At 47.0% G+C, this 14,767-nt stretch overlaps 2 protein-coding genes across 13 annotated transcripts in view; one reads left to right on the top strand and one right to left on the bottom strand.

Annotated features, from left to right (window-relative positions):
- The window catches only part of FARP1 (FERM, ARH/RhoGEF and pleckstrin domain protein 1), a 357,744-nt gene that overhangs the window by 297,780 nt on the left and 45,197 nt on the right, over positions 1 to 14,767 (top strand). The window lies entirely within an intron of this gene.
- Positions 8,279 to 10,301, bottom strand: LOC135983096 (uncharacterized). Its single transcript, XM_065592682.1, has 2 exons — positions 9,638 to 10,301; positions 8,279 to 8,886 (listed from the first exon to the last, which is right to left on the bottom strand). Exons 1-2 carry the CDS (start codon positions 10,173 to 10,175, stop codon positions 8,384 to 8,386), a joined length of 1,041 nt encoding a protein of 346 aa, XP_065448754.1. The 5' UTR covers positions 10,176 to 10,301; the 3' UTR covers positions 8,279 to 8,383.

Genomic DNA, 14,767 nt, shown 5'->3' with positions numbered 1-14,767 from the left:
GGCGTCATGAGACAGCCTTTGGTCTAGCAGCATGAGCAGGCTCTTTGTCATCATGTTTCTAAATTGTTTTGTTTTTATCTAATCTCATGTTTTTAATCTGCCAGGTTTTTTGTGTTCTATTTAGAAGGCATAGTTTTGACTGGGAACCCTTATGAAATATGACACTTCAGTAAGGAATCAGCTGAGAGCTTATATAGAGGCAGATCTTGCTAGTCTTCATTTATGGTTTTCTGGGAAGCTAACTAGACCAGGCGGAGGTATTATCCCCAAGCCCATAACATTTTACAGATCAGTCTTGGGTGACTTTATTGCAGACAGGGTCACTAACACAATGCTAACTGTTTCTCCCAGAGCTGTGATTGAATTTTATGTTGACCTTTAGGGAACATGTGTTAATATTATTCCTGATTTATTTTCACCATCAAATTTCCATTTCCTATAAGACTATTCCCTGGCAGTTTGAGACAGTATGTTCTTGCTACAGATTTTCTTCCACTGTCTCTGAAATGGTGTGAGCTGAGGAAAAACAGAGAAGCTCTGTTCAAAGACCCAAAATAGCTGCTTGCAGAGTCTCTGTATATAGATCAAACTGGTTGTTTTTAGCATCATATAATATAGTGTTAAAAATTGAATTCCTTATCAGTAGTAATAAGCTAGTGTCCTCCTCCAGTCTTCAAAATCTTCACAATGACATAGTACTCAATGTTGTTCAGAATGAAATTTAAGAATATTTTCTGATGTGAAAGAAATAGAAGAATGCTTCACAAATTATCTTCCTTATGTTCCTGCTGGTGAAGTTTCTTGTGACCATCAAGCTGCTACAGATAGTAATTGAACAGCAAGAACCAGTAGAATCTGTCTGGATACACATGGTTTTCTCTTTATTAAAAATGTTGTGTCTGGTGAGATGAGAGGTTGATCTTGCTCTGTTTGGAGACCTCATTTCTGCACATGGTGTTCTCATAGATCATTCCCCAGAGTAAGTGTACCTTAAGTAAGTCACTTAAGGACTGAATGTTTGGATGATGTTTCTGGAAATTCAGATTCCTTGTCCAGGTTCTTCCTTGAACATCTGGTCTTTAAGGCTGAGATGTTCAAAGCTACTTGCAGGATTTGAATGCCCAGCTCCCTATGATAATTGGAAGGCATCCAAATCCCCCAGGCATCTTTGCAAATCTCAGCCTAATTAAATGGAGCCAAAATGTTCACAGGGGGAAAAGATCAACCAGGAAAAGACAGACCCTATGCTAGTCGCTCCTTACGGGTGTCATGAACACCTTTACAGATTATGCCATAATTATAGTAATGATGGCACCAGGTAATTCCTATTATTTTCTGCTAGTGCCTAGAACATGCTGGGCGCTGTACAGATGCATAGAAAATACCCAGAGCTAAAAAGCTAAGAGACAAAGACAGACAAAACAAAGGGAAGAGGAAGGGGTGCACAATGAGTAAAGGGGATCACATGGTCATTAGCTAGAGTAATATAATGTTAACCACACAATTAATAATTTTTTGAATTCTCCCCTGGCCAGCTGCAGGGTTCTTTGAGCTATTTTTTGCTACTACAACAGTTGTACAAGGGCCACGGTAGATGAGAGAATCCCTCCGACGGTTTGGAGCGAGGTGGGAGTTTTGTCTACTTTATATTGTTATATCTCCAATAAATATATCACCTTTTATTATAGGCCTCCTTCCTGCCCGCAATACACTCTTTGCCTTGCAGCACCTTGTGAGTATGGGGTACCAGCTACTGCCTATTTTATAGAATTAAAAGAGTCAGAATTCACCTCCTGATGAAAATCTTAATACCCAGGCCCTGAGTTGAGAACTCTATATCCTGTCATTGGCAGATCAATTCCATATTCAAACAGTGACCCATGAAAACGAAGAGCAAACAGAACAATTTTGCCACTGACACACAACAAATGAGCCTTTTTCCCTCAGCAAACTATGAGATGTCATTCAGAGCACAGCACAGGAAGGACTCTATTGTCTGCTTCTGTGTCTTGTGCTGTGAAAGAAATAAGACTGCATGGGGGTTATTTTATCCTCTCTGTATTGTTTCTTTGGATGGAGGGGAGAAATCTTTCACTTTATACATGCTTCCTCCTGAGTGCATTTCCCTCCAGAGCAAATTGTTTATCCTGTTGACCCGCCAGCTGTTTCCATCAGACTTTGCTCCAGAGTGGAGCAGCACCCAAAACTCATTTCCCTGAGACCAGACAAACACAGGAAACGTTACCCGAGATGTTTCATTTATCATTATTCTTTATATTTGTGCCTCATCAAGCCCTTCGCTTTCCACAAAGTGTTGCAAAACTGTCTTCTTGGCCGTTTGAGCTTAGTGATCTCTTTCGCCCAGTCTGCTGGAGCTGACGTCGTATGCGGGGTAGGCATATCCCTAATTCACTGAGGGTTTGGATCCCATCAGTTACACTCACCTGGTTTGGCCGGCCTGTCGAAGCCGTTGCCCGGGGTGTGGCTGCTGCGCATGCTGCAGCTACTTGGAGCCACAGGTGAGAGCTGAGTGACAGGTGGGGACCAAAGATGTTCTTCAGTGCTATTAAGACTGTCTATGGACCTTCTAAACCAAGGACCATCCCATTGCTCTCATTAGACAACACAACGCTGATTAAAGATAAAGAAGGCATCAACGAAAGATGGCGGGAACACTTTAGCAACCTTCTCAATAGACCATCAACCGTGAATAATATTGTCCTCAATGAAATTCCACAACAAACTGCTCTGACAGATCATGACTTTCCGTCTACTATAGATGAGATTAAGAAAGCTGTTAACCAGATGAGTTCAGGGAAAGCTCCTGGAAAAGATGGGATACCAATAGAGAGATACAAAGCAGCAAGTCCAGCAGCACTAGCAGCGTTCCACAGCGTGATCATGAACATCTGGGAGGATGAAAACATACCACAGGACCTCCGCGATGCTACTATTGTCTCTCTTTTCAAGAACAAAGGCAGCAAAGCAGAATGTGGAAACTATAGAGGCATATCCCTCCTCTCCGTTGGAGGGAAGATCATCGCCCGCATCATCTTGAACCGCCTAATAGCCAGTATTTCTGAGGCAAATCTACCTGAAAGTCAACGTGGTTTTCAACCTGGCCGGAGCACAGTCGACATGGTGTTTGCTGTCAGACAAATACAAAAGAAGTGCATTGAACAGAACATGCACTTGTATGCTGTCTTCATAGATCTGACAAAGGCGTTTGATACCATCAACAGGGAAGCCCTTTGGACCATTCTAACACAGCTTGGCTGCCCAAGAAAATTTGACCAGATTATACGCCTTTTTCATGACCGCATGACAGACGAAGTATTGTCTGATGGAACCACGTCAGCCCCCTTTAACATCACCAACAGCATGAAACAAGGATGTGTTCTCGCTCCTGTCTTATTTAACCTGTTCTTTGCATGTGTCCTTAACCATGCAACAAAAGATATGGACCGAGGTATATACTTGAAATACCGGCACGATGGTTCACTTTTTGACCTCCATCGCCTGAATGCAAAGACTAAGCCAGTGCAGAAACTCCTTCTTGAGGCACTCTTTGCTGACGACTGTGCCCTCATGGCTCACACTGAAAATGATCTTCAGCACATTGTCAACAAGTTTGCTGAGGCAACTTTTCGGACTAACTATCAGCCTCGGAAAGACAGAAGCTCTCCATCAACCTGCACCTGGATCAAATGCTTCTGTCCCGAATATCTCCATTGATGGCACTCAGCTGAAAGTAGTGGAGAACTTTAAATACCTGGGTAGTGTCATAGCCGGTGATGGATCACTGGATAATGAGATCAATGCACGAATATCCAAAACAAGCCAGGCACTTGGCTGTCTGCATGTCAAAGTTTTAAATCACCACAACATCCGGATGTCAACGAAACTGCTTGTGTACAGAGCTGTTGTTCTCTCATCTCTTTTGTACGGGTGCGAAACATGGACACTATATAGGCATCACATCAAGCAACTCGAAGCATTTCACATGCGCTGCCTCCGCAACATCATGAAGATCTGCTGGCAAGACAAAATGCCTCTTCTTGAGGTCCTCGAGAGAGCCCAGATGACAAGCATCGAAATGATGATCATGAAGTCACAGCTACGTTGGACCGGTCATGTTAGCCGCATGGATGCCAACAGAATCCCCCGTCAGCTTCTGTATGGTGAGCTCTCCCTGGGCATCCGGCATATAGGTCGTCCACGGAAGCGTTACAAGGACACCATCAAAGCCAATCTGCAGTAGCAGTATCAAACCTAGGGACCTTGAGGACGCCGCCAGCGACAGAACACAGTGGCGTGCAACAGTCAGAAATACCTGCATCACCTTTGAGGAAGACTGCTGCCGGCGTCTACAAGAGACACGCGAACGATGTCACAGAGCATCAGCAGTGCACAATCCACTGACTGCGAACTTTCCATGCACCATCTGCAGCAAAATGTGCACCTCTAGAATTGGCTTGTACAGTCATCAGAGGGCACACCATGAGACCAACAATAGATGATCTGCACAGATTTGTCATCATCGGATCGATGGACTACCAAGAAAGATATATTACTGGCATGCCTTGAAACCCCAGTCATGGACCAGGGCCCCATTGTGCACTGTGTGGATGGATTTAAGGTCTGTTGAGCTCTGAGGCGTCTGCTCAGTGCTTCTTGTATCCACAAATTGGTGGGTCTGTGCTTAATCTGTCACTCTTTGTAGAGGTCTTGGGAGGACTCCAAACCCTGGAGTCTCCAGGGAAACTTCACTGTTGCTCATCTGATCTGGCATGGGGGATGAAGGGGGCACCAAATCCTGGGGGCCTGTGGAAAGGAATTGGCAGGGAAAGGGAGCAGGTAGCACAGGAAGCCGTAAATGAATGTTTTGGAGGGAGCAGGGAGAGCTAGTCAGGCACTCAGATGCTCAAAGGATCAGTAAACTTCCTGATCCCATAGCAGCTTTGAAGACTTGACCAGAGCCAGTAAGGAGCTGGCTTCCAGGGCCATCTCCTTCCCCTTTTCCTTCCTTATGCTAGCGGCAGTGCGGCATCCTCCACAAGATCTGTCTCCCCCTTGGTGGAGAAGGAGGCAAGGAATCCTCCATAGAGAGCCACCGTGCCAGTAGGAAGGGAGAAGGGGGAAGCCTTGCTAAGGATGCCAGTTTTTGTTGGACATATTTCTGGAGGTTTCATCACAAGACATAATCTTTAATTTAAAATAAATCTTTAATTCCTGGCAACGCCAGGGTGCTGATGAGTTGGAGCTTCCTTTCTCCATGGGTCTTCCTGATCCTTGAGGTTTGAAGGCTCAGACTTTCCTCGCCGAGACAGTGTTTATTGGAAGTGCTACAGGGCTCGCCTTGTGAGGTTTCTTGGAGCCTCTTTACCCTTGTGTGGGTGTTACTGAAGGAGTGGGTATCATGACCCTTTAAAATAAACAAATGCCATTTGGAGGCTAGGTTATTAATACTTTTCCAAACCCATTGTTCTATTAAGTGGTCTGAGTGCAATGTTGTATTTAAAGTCAGAGAAAAGCATCATCCTTAAGGAAATCCACTAGGTTGCTTCAGAGAAAAACATAAGCAAAAATATTCCAATCCCACTGTACCATGACACCTACTCAGGGTATGTCTACACTACGAAATTAGTTCGAATTTATAGAAGCCGGTTTTATAGAAATCGGTTGTATACAGCCGATTGTGTGTGTCCCCACATAAAATGCTCTAAGTGCTCTAGTCAGCGGACCGCGTCCACAGTACGAGGCTAGCGTCGACTTCCGGAGCATTGCACTATGGGTAGCTATCCCACAGCTATCCCACAGTTCCCGCAGTCTCCGCCGCCCCTTGGAATTCTGGGTTGAGATCCCAATGCCCGGATGATGCAAAACAGTGTCGCGGGAGGTTCTGGGTACATGTCGTCAGGCCGCTCCCCCCCGTCACAGCAACGGCAGACAATAGATTCGCGCCTTTTTACCTGGGTTACCTGTGCAGACAACATACCACGGCAAGCATGGAGCCCGCTCAGCTCAGCTGAGCTCAGCGTCACCATATGTCCTCTGGGTGCCGGCAGACGTGGGACTGCATTGCTACACAGCAGCAGCTGCTAACTGCCTTTTGGCGGTAGACGGTGTAGCATGAGTAATAGCCGTGGGGCTGGCAGCCGTAGGGCTGCATTGCACCAGCCCCTTGCCCTTTGGTAGGAGATGGTATATTATGACTGGTATCCGTCGTCATCGTACTGGAGTGGCTGTCAATCATGGCCACCTGGGCAGACATGCTACTGTCTCGATGATGATGGCTACCAGTCATAGTATAGTATTTTCTGCCAATTGCCCAGTATTGTCTGCTAAGCACCCAGAAGAGGCCGAGGGCGATCTGGGTGCTGGCGGACGTGGGGCTGGCAGACGTGGGGCTGCATTGCTACACAGCAGCAAGTAGACGATGGTATATTACGATTGGTAACCGTCGTCATCATACTGCAGAGGCTATCACTCATGCTGCACCGTCGGCTGCCAGCTTAAGATGTAAAAAATAGATTTGTTCTGTATTCATTTCCTTCCCCTTCCTCCGTGAAATCAACAGCCTGCTAAGCCCAGGGTTTTCAGTTTAATCTTTGGGGGGACCATTCTGTGTGACAGTTGTTTGTGTTTCTCCCTGATGCACAGCCACCTTTCTTGATTTTAATTCCCTGTTCCTGTACCTGTACGCCATGTCGTCACTCGGCCCTCCCTCCCGCTCTCCCTCCTTCTCCTGGTCCATCAGATACTAGTTTTGCGCCTTTTTTCTGACTAGGCGCCATAGCTAGCACTGGGATCATGGAGCCCGCTCAGATCACCGCGGCAATTATGAGCACTATGAACACCACGTGCATTGTCCTGGAGTATATGCAGAGCCAGGACATGCCAAGGCGAAACCCGGACCAGCCGAGGAGGCGATTGCAGCGCGGCGAAGAGAGTGATGAGGAAATTGACATGGACATAGACCTCTCACAAGGCACAGGCCCCAGCAATGTGGAAATCATGGTGTCACTGGGGCAGGTTCATGCCGTGGAACGCCGATTCTGGGCCCGGGAAACAAGCACAGACTGGTGGGACCGCATCGTGCTGCAGGTATGGGACGATTCCCCGTGGCTGCGAAACTTTCGCATGCGTAAGGCCACTTTCATGGAACTTTGTGACTTGCTTTCCCCTGCCCTGAAACGCCAGGATACCAAGATGAGAGCAGCCCTCACAGTTCAGAAGCGAGTGGCGATAGCCCTGTGGAAGCTTGCAACGCCAGACAGCTACCGGTCAGTCGGGAATCAATTTGGAGTGGGCAAATCTATGGTGGGGGCTGCTGTGATCCAATTTGCCAGGGCAATGAAAGACCTGGTGATATCAAGGGTAGTGACTCTGGGCAACGTGCAGTCAATAGTGGATGGTTTTGCTGAAATGGGATTCACAAACTGTGGTAGGGCCATAGATGGAACCCATATCCCTATCTTGTCACCGGAGCACCAAGCCACCGACTACGTAAACCGCAAGGGGTACTTTTCAATGCTGCTGCAAGCCCTGGTGGATCACAAGGGACGTTTCACCAACATCAACGTGGGATGGCCGGGAAAGGTACATGATGCTCGCGTCTTCAGGAACTCTGGTCTGTTTCGAAAGCTGGAGGAAGGGACTTTCTTCCCGGACCAGAAAGTAACCGTTGGGGATGTTGAAATGCCTATCGTGATCCTTGGGGACCCAGCCTACCCCTTAATGCCATGGCTCATGAAGCCGTACACAGGCAGCCTGGACAGGAGTCAGGACCTGTTCAACTACAGGCTGAGCAAGTGCCGAATGGTGGTGGAATGTGCATTTGGACGTTTAAAAGCGCGCTGGCGCAGCTTACTGACTCGCTCAGACCTCAGCGAAAAGAATATCCCCATTGTTATTGCTGCTTGCTGTGCGCTCCACAATATCTGTGAGAGTAAGGGGGAGACCTTTATGGCGGGGTGGGAGGTTGAGGCAACTCGCCTGGCCGCTGATTACGCGCAGCCAGACACCAGGGCGGTTAGAGGAGCACAGCAGGGCGCGGTGCGCATCAGAGAAGCTTTGAAAACGAGTTTTGTGACTGGCCAGGCTACTGTGTGAAACTTCTGTTTGTTTCTCCTTGATGAACCCTCCAAACCCCCCCTCCCCCGACCCGGTTCACTCTACTTCCCTGTAAACCAACCAACCCAACCCAACCCACCCTCCCCTCCCCAATTCAAGCACCGCTTGCAGAGGCAATAAAGTCATTGTTTTTTCACATTCATGCATTCTTTATTAGTTCCTCACAGAAGTAGGGGGATAATTGCCAAGGTAGCCTGGGATGGGTGGGGAAGGAGGGATGGAAAAGGACACACTGCATTTTAAAACTTTAAGTCTTATTGAAGGCCAGCCTTCTGATGCTTGGGCGATCATCTGGGGTGGAGTGACTGGGTGGACGAAGGCCCCCCCACCGTGTTCTTGGGCATCTGGGTGAGGAGGCTATGGAACTTGGGGAGGAGGACTGTTGGTTAAACAGGGGCTGTAGCGGCGGTCTCTGCTCCTGCTGCCTTTCCTGCAGCTCAACCATACGCTCGAGCATATCAGTTTGATGCTCCAGCAGACGGAGCATTAACTCTTGCCGTCTGTCTGCAAGCTGACGCCACCTATCGTCTTCAGCCCGCCACTTGCTCTTTTCATCCCGCCATTCAGCCCGCCACCTCTCCTCTCGTTCATAATGTGCTTTTCTCATGTCCGACATTGACTGCCTCCACGCATTCTGCTGTGCTCTATCAGCGTGGGAGGACATCTGCAGCTCCGTGAACATATCGTCCTGCGTCCTACGTTTTCTCTTTCTAATGTTCACTAGCCTCTGCGAAGGAGAAACATTTGCAGCTGGTGCAGGAGAAGGGAGAGGTGGTTAAAAAAGACACATTTTAGAGAACAATGGGTACACTCTTTCATTACAAGGTCGCATATTTCGGCTTGCAGGCAGCCATGGTAGGCCACAGTGTTTTGGCTTTTTTAACCTTCTTAACATGCGGGAAAGGTTTCAAACAGCAGCGCATTTCCCATATCAAGGATGAATTGGGTTGTCCATTTAAAATGGGTTTTCAATGTAAAAGGAGGGGCTGCGGTTTCCCGGTTAACATGCGGCACAAACACAAGTAAACCACTCCCCCCCACACACACACACGATTCTCTGGGATGATCACTTCACCCCTCCCCCCACCGCGTGGTTAACAGCGGGGAACATTTCTGTTCAGAAGAGCAGGAACGGGCGCCTCTGAATGTCCCCTTAATAAAATCACCCCATTTCAACCAGGTGACCGTGAATGATATCACTCTCCTGAGGATAACAAAGAGAGATAAGGAATGGATATTGTCTGCATGCCAGCAAACACCGGGACCATACGCTGCCATGCTTTGTTATGCAATGATTCCAGACTACGTGCTACTGGCCTGGAGTACATGAAGGAGAGCTTTCTGGAGATGTCCCTGGAGGATTTCTGCTCCATCCCCATACACGTTAACAGACTTTTCCAGTAGATATACTGGCCACGATTGCCAGGGAAAATTAATCATTAAACACGCTTGCTTTTAAACCATGTGTAATGTTTACAAATATTTACACAGGTACACTCACCAGAGGTCTCCTGTGTGCCCTGAGGGTCTTGGGTGAGTTCGGGGGTTACTGCTTCCAGGTCCAGGGTCACAAACATATCCTGGCTGTTGGGGAAACCGGTTTCTCCGCTTTCTTGCTGCTGTGAGCTACCTACAGTACCTCCATCCTCATCTTCCTCGTTCCCCGAACCGTCATCCCTGTGTGTTTCTCCATTGACGGAGTCATAGCACACGGTTGGGGTAGTGGTGGCTGCACCCCCTAGAATGGCATGCAGCTCCGCGTAGAAGCGGCAAGTTTGCGGCTCTGCCCCGGACCTTCCGTTTGCTTCTCTGGCTTTGTGGTAGGCTTGCCGTAGCTCCTTAATTTTCACGCGGCACTGCTGTGTGTCCCTGTTATGGCCTCGGTCCTTCATGGCCTTGGAGACCTTTTCTAATACTTTGCCATTTCTTTTACTGCTACGGAGTTCAGCTAGCACTGATTCATCTCCCCATATGGCGAGCAGATCCCGTACCTCCCGTTCGGTCCATGCTGGAGCTCTTTTGCGATCCTGGGACTCCATCACGGTTACCTGTGCTGATGAGCTCTGCGTGGTCACCTGTGCTCTCCACACTGGGCAAACAGGAAATGAAATTCAAATGTTCGCGGGTCTTTTCCTGTCTACCTGGTCAGTGCATCTGAGTTGAGAGTGCTGTCCAGAGCGGTCACAATGAAGCACTGTGGGATAGCTCCCGGAGGCCAATAACGTCGAATTCCGTCCACACTACCCCAGTTCTGACCCGCAAAGGCCAGTTTTATCGCTAATCCCCTCGTCGGAGGTGGTGTAAAGAAACCGGTTTAAAGGACCCTTTAAGTCGAAAGAAAGGGCTTCGTCGTGTGGACGTGTCCAGGCTTAATTCGATTTAACGCTGCTAAAGTCGACCTAAACCCGTAGTGTAGACCAGGCCTCAGTCAGCTCCCCACATTGAACAGGATGGGCCGGATCCTCAACCCCTGTTCTATCGTTCCTCCATGTCCCTGCATGGACAGACAAACGCTATAACAGTGACCGGGGATTTCACTTGCAGAAGGGAATCCCTGATCAGCTCTACACCACCCGCTCCCGCTGCTCTCCTCCCCTGGCACAGTGGCATTGCTGGGAGTGTAGTGTGGCTATACTGTGCCCTGGTATTCTGGGATGGCTGAATGGAACTGTTCCAGGGGCCATGACTTAAATTAAATTGCTCTAACTTGCACTAGGGGCCAAACGGGTTCTCTGCTGCTCTGAGAATCAGTAAAGGTGTAGAAAGCTGGCAGATCTGGCCCTTGAATCTCAAATTACTAACATTTAAGGTAATTAGATGCCCCCAAACTTGATTATCCCAGAGCGAAGGTTCCCTGATGGTGCCACATGCCTTTCTGGAATGTCAAGTTCAGCTGTGCTCAAACCTTGGAAAACCAGGAAATACAAAGTTAAGGGATGTGCCACTCCCACAACGCAACCTTAACTTGCCCATGGATCTGGCAATAGCCACTGGAATGGTTCAGTAAGGGGGTGCCAGGGTAAGAAGACGTAAAGAATGACTAAGAGAATGTGTCATCGTTTGTGTTGTGTTGTGTTGCATTCCATAGATTTGAACTGCAGCATATATATGCCTGCACTCTGACTGCCTGTACTGTGTTAGGTGCAACAATACTTAGTGGGGGAAGGAGTAGTTTGAGCAGGTTATTGTGATATGAAGAGAGGTGCATGTGTACTTCAAACGATCAAGTATGCCTCATTTCAGCACTGAATTCTGTAGGTTGTATCAGTACTAGGCATGGGGTATGCTTGCGTTATGTGTACTGTCAATATTCCCAACGGTAGTCTCCAGGCCTCAGTAAGAACATAAGAACGGCCATATTGAGTCAGACCAAAGATCCATCTAGCCCAGTATTCTGTCTTCCAACAGTGGCCAATGCCAGATGCTTCAGAGGGAATGAACAGAACAGGTAATCAAGTGATCCATCCCCTGTTGCCCATTCCCAGCTTCCAGCAAATAGAGGCTAGGGACACCATCCCTGCCCATCCTGGCTAATAGCCATTGATGGACCAATCCTCCATGAACATAACTAGTTCTTTTTTGAACCCTGTTATAGTCTTGGCCTTCCACAACATCCCTTGTCAAGGAGTTCCACAGATTGACTGTGCGTTGTGTGAAAAAATACTTCCTTTTGTTTGTTTTAAACTTGCTGCCTGTTAATTGCATCTGGTGAGGAGTAACTGAAAGTAGTGGCTAAGACAGAATCCTCACAACAAAGGGAATGGGTTGTTACATTTAGCCAGGTTGTTGTGGTTTGTGTGGGGTAGCCTCAGTGTTTGAGTGTAGGCCAGGTGTATGTAGCTCCTCTTTGTTATACCTGATATAAACACACGTTTTGCCTTAGCAAAGAGAAAGTTTCAGATTCAGTCCTACAGTGTGCATGTGCTCTGTTCCCAAAGTGTTCTGTTGCATTTGTGAGGGTACGGTGCTAGTGTGTGTTATCAGCACATTGGAGTATTACTCATTTAGGGCAGAGTTAAGGGGAGAGGGGCAGTACTATACCTTAAATCTGTATTTCCTGGCTTTCAGAGGTTTGTAGCTTAGCTAACTTTCTGGACATGCATAAGGCACTGTTGGACAACTGGGGCATTTAATTTTCTTGGTTTTTTAAAAATTAATTTTCTCAGCATTCCCCATCTACCACAACCCATCTCTCCCCCTCCAGTGCCTCTGGCTCCTTGGCAATGATCACCCCAGCCACAGGATGCATTGGCTGCATGCTAGTCCCTTCAGTGCCCCGGCATCATCTCTCATCTCTCACCACCTTGCACATCTAGAACAGCCTGGTTCTCCCTCCTCCCCTGGGGAGATGCAGGCATTGGCAGGGAGTCACAGGGTGAGGAACTGGGGAGAGGATGCAGGGACTAGAGTCGCTGGGGTCACGTTTTGAAGGAGGGGGGGATTCATAGGGTGCATGGATGGTCAGGTGTTTGGGGGAAAGAGCTGAAGCCCTACCAGCATCCCCCACTGACCCTCTCCTTCCCATCCCATTTTTCCCTGCACTGCTTCAACACTCCCCCTCACTGCTTCAACTCCCCGTGCTCCCCTCCACTGCTCTGACACTACGCTGACTCCTCCCACCTTCCCTCCCTGGTGCCATTGCCCTGAGCATCCCCATGCTCCCTGCTGCTCCAAGCCCCCACACAAATCCCCCCCCACACGCGCGCACTGCTCTGAGCCTCTCGCGCTCATACCAACTCCACTTTCCTCCTCGGCACTCCAAGCTCCTTGTAAGCTTGAGGAGGTGAGAAGGTGGTGGGGTTGTGAGGAGTGCAAGGACCAGCTAGAGACAGAAGAGGCAGGAGAATGAAGATGCAGAGTCCCTACCCAAATCTGGGCCTCATGTATTGGGAAGAGGCTCTACACATCCATCTGCAGCACAGGAGGCTCAGAGAGGTGTGAAGGGGTCCATTTATCTCGATTATATGTTCTCAGATGAATGAGAGCATCCCATGGAGATGAATACAGCCTGAGACAATAGCTCTGAAAGGTGTAAACTGCTCCATTTTTCTCAGAGAGTGTTCTCATCCCCTCTGCCCCGGTTTCAGCACTTGTGGGCCTGTGCCATCCACTAGCCTTCCATAGCTCCTCACCCTATTTTCTGCACTATGTGCTTGGTGCATACTCCAAGAAAACCTGTTCTCAGCCCCCAAGTACGTCTTATGGTACCAAGCCAAATGCTTTACAGAAATCTAAATATATTACATCAACACTATTACCTTTATCAGCCAAACTTGTAATCTCACCAAAAAAGTTATCAAGTTAGTGTGACAAGATCTATTTTCCATAAACTCATGTTGATTGGCATTAATTATATTACCTTTAACTCTTTATGAATTAAGTTCCATATTAGCCTCTCAAGTATTTTTCTCAGGGTTGATTTCAGGCTGACAGGACTATAATTACCTGGGTTGTCCTGCTAAGTCTTTAAAATATTGGTACACCATTAGCTTTCTTCCAGTCCTCTGGAACTTTGCCAGAGTTCCAAGATTTATTGAAAATCAATATTAATTGTCCAGAGAGCACCTCAGACAGCTCTTTTAAAACTCTTGGATTCAAATTATCTGGACCTGCTGATTTTAAAAGTGTCTAGCTTTAGTAGCTGCAGCTCAACATCTTCCCAACTTACTGTTAGAATGGCAAGGCTTTCTTCATCATCATCATCATCATCATCATGATATGACTACATCATCTGGCTTTTTCCCAAATACAGAAGAGAAATATTTATTGAACATTTCTGCCTTAGCTGTATTATTGACAGTTCTACCATTTTCATCTAATAATAGGCCGATACCACTGTTAGGATTCTTTTTGTTCCTTAATATACTTAAGGACAATAAGAAGTTTGTTTGGTTTTTTTTTAACTCTACTAACCTTGGATTTCCCTTTGTGTCCTTGTACTTTGTACATTGGGTCAATTGCTTCACTACTGCAGGAGAATTCCCTGTGTGTTTAATAACTTAACAGACAAAATCCAGCACTTGAGCTCAATCAAACAGTAGCTTTTTTTATACTTTTAAAAATAATCAATCAGTTTCATAATGGCGAAGAAATTTAAAATTTTGCATTTACAGACTTAATTTCCTTCTAATGAGAGAAGCTTGTTAGTACTAGGAGGGAGCCTTTTAAAATAGGAGCTTGGGGAATATCAGGGCATATGAGCAAGGTTCAATGTCATTCCTTCTCTGTTACAAAAAAAAATAAAACTAACTAACAAAGGTGTAGTTAGCAGTTGAGAGGTCAGCTTCTTTCTGCCAGGCTCAGATATCATGGTTGGTGTTACGGTGGTACAAATATCTAAATAGGCAGATAGAGCTGTCTGGTTTAGGTATTTATAAGGCCCATATTATCTTTGTGACTAAGTGCTGGTATGGTATCAGGTTTCAAGATCTAAAAGAGGGGTTTCAATAAAGTTGTGAATAATATGCTGCAATTACTTCTAATGCAAAGATTTACGATTTTGTCTTCCATTTATTCATACTTTAGTGCAAATAGACTTTTCCTAAAGTAAAAATCTAGATGTGTTTGAATGAGTTGAATAACTACAGGTGAATGAAAATCAAGAAATGTGTTTAGTTTAAAGCAGAGATCT

The sequence above is a fragment of the Chrysemys picta genome, chromosome 1, assembly GCF_011386835.1.
Source record: "Chrysemys picta bellii isolate R12L10 chromosome 1, ASM1138683v2, whole genome shotgun sequence".
NCBI lineage: Eukaryota > Metazoa > Chordata > Testudines > Emydidae > Chrysemys > Chrysemys picta.
Note: the sequence above shows the minus strand (reverse complement) of the source record. Positions and strands in the feature narration are given on the sequence as shown.

What these genes read in the sequence shown, in the direction of transcription:
- LOC135983096 (XM_065592682.1), bottom strand. Translation starts at nt 10,175, where the DNA reads ATGGAGTCCCAGGATCGCAAAAGAGCTCCAGCATGGACCGAACGGGAG. An exon ending in GGGCACACAGGAGACCTCTG is followed by an intron (nt 8,887 to 9,637) that starts GTGAGTGTACCT and finishes CTCCTGCACCAG; the next exon opens with CTGCAAATGTTTCTCCTTCG.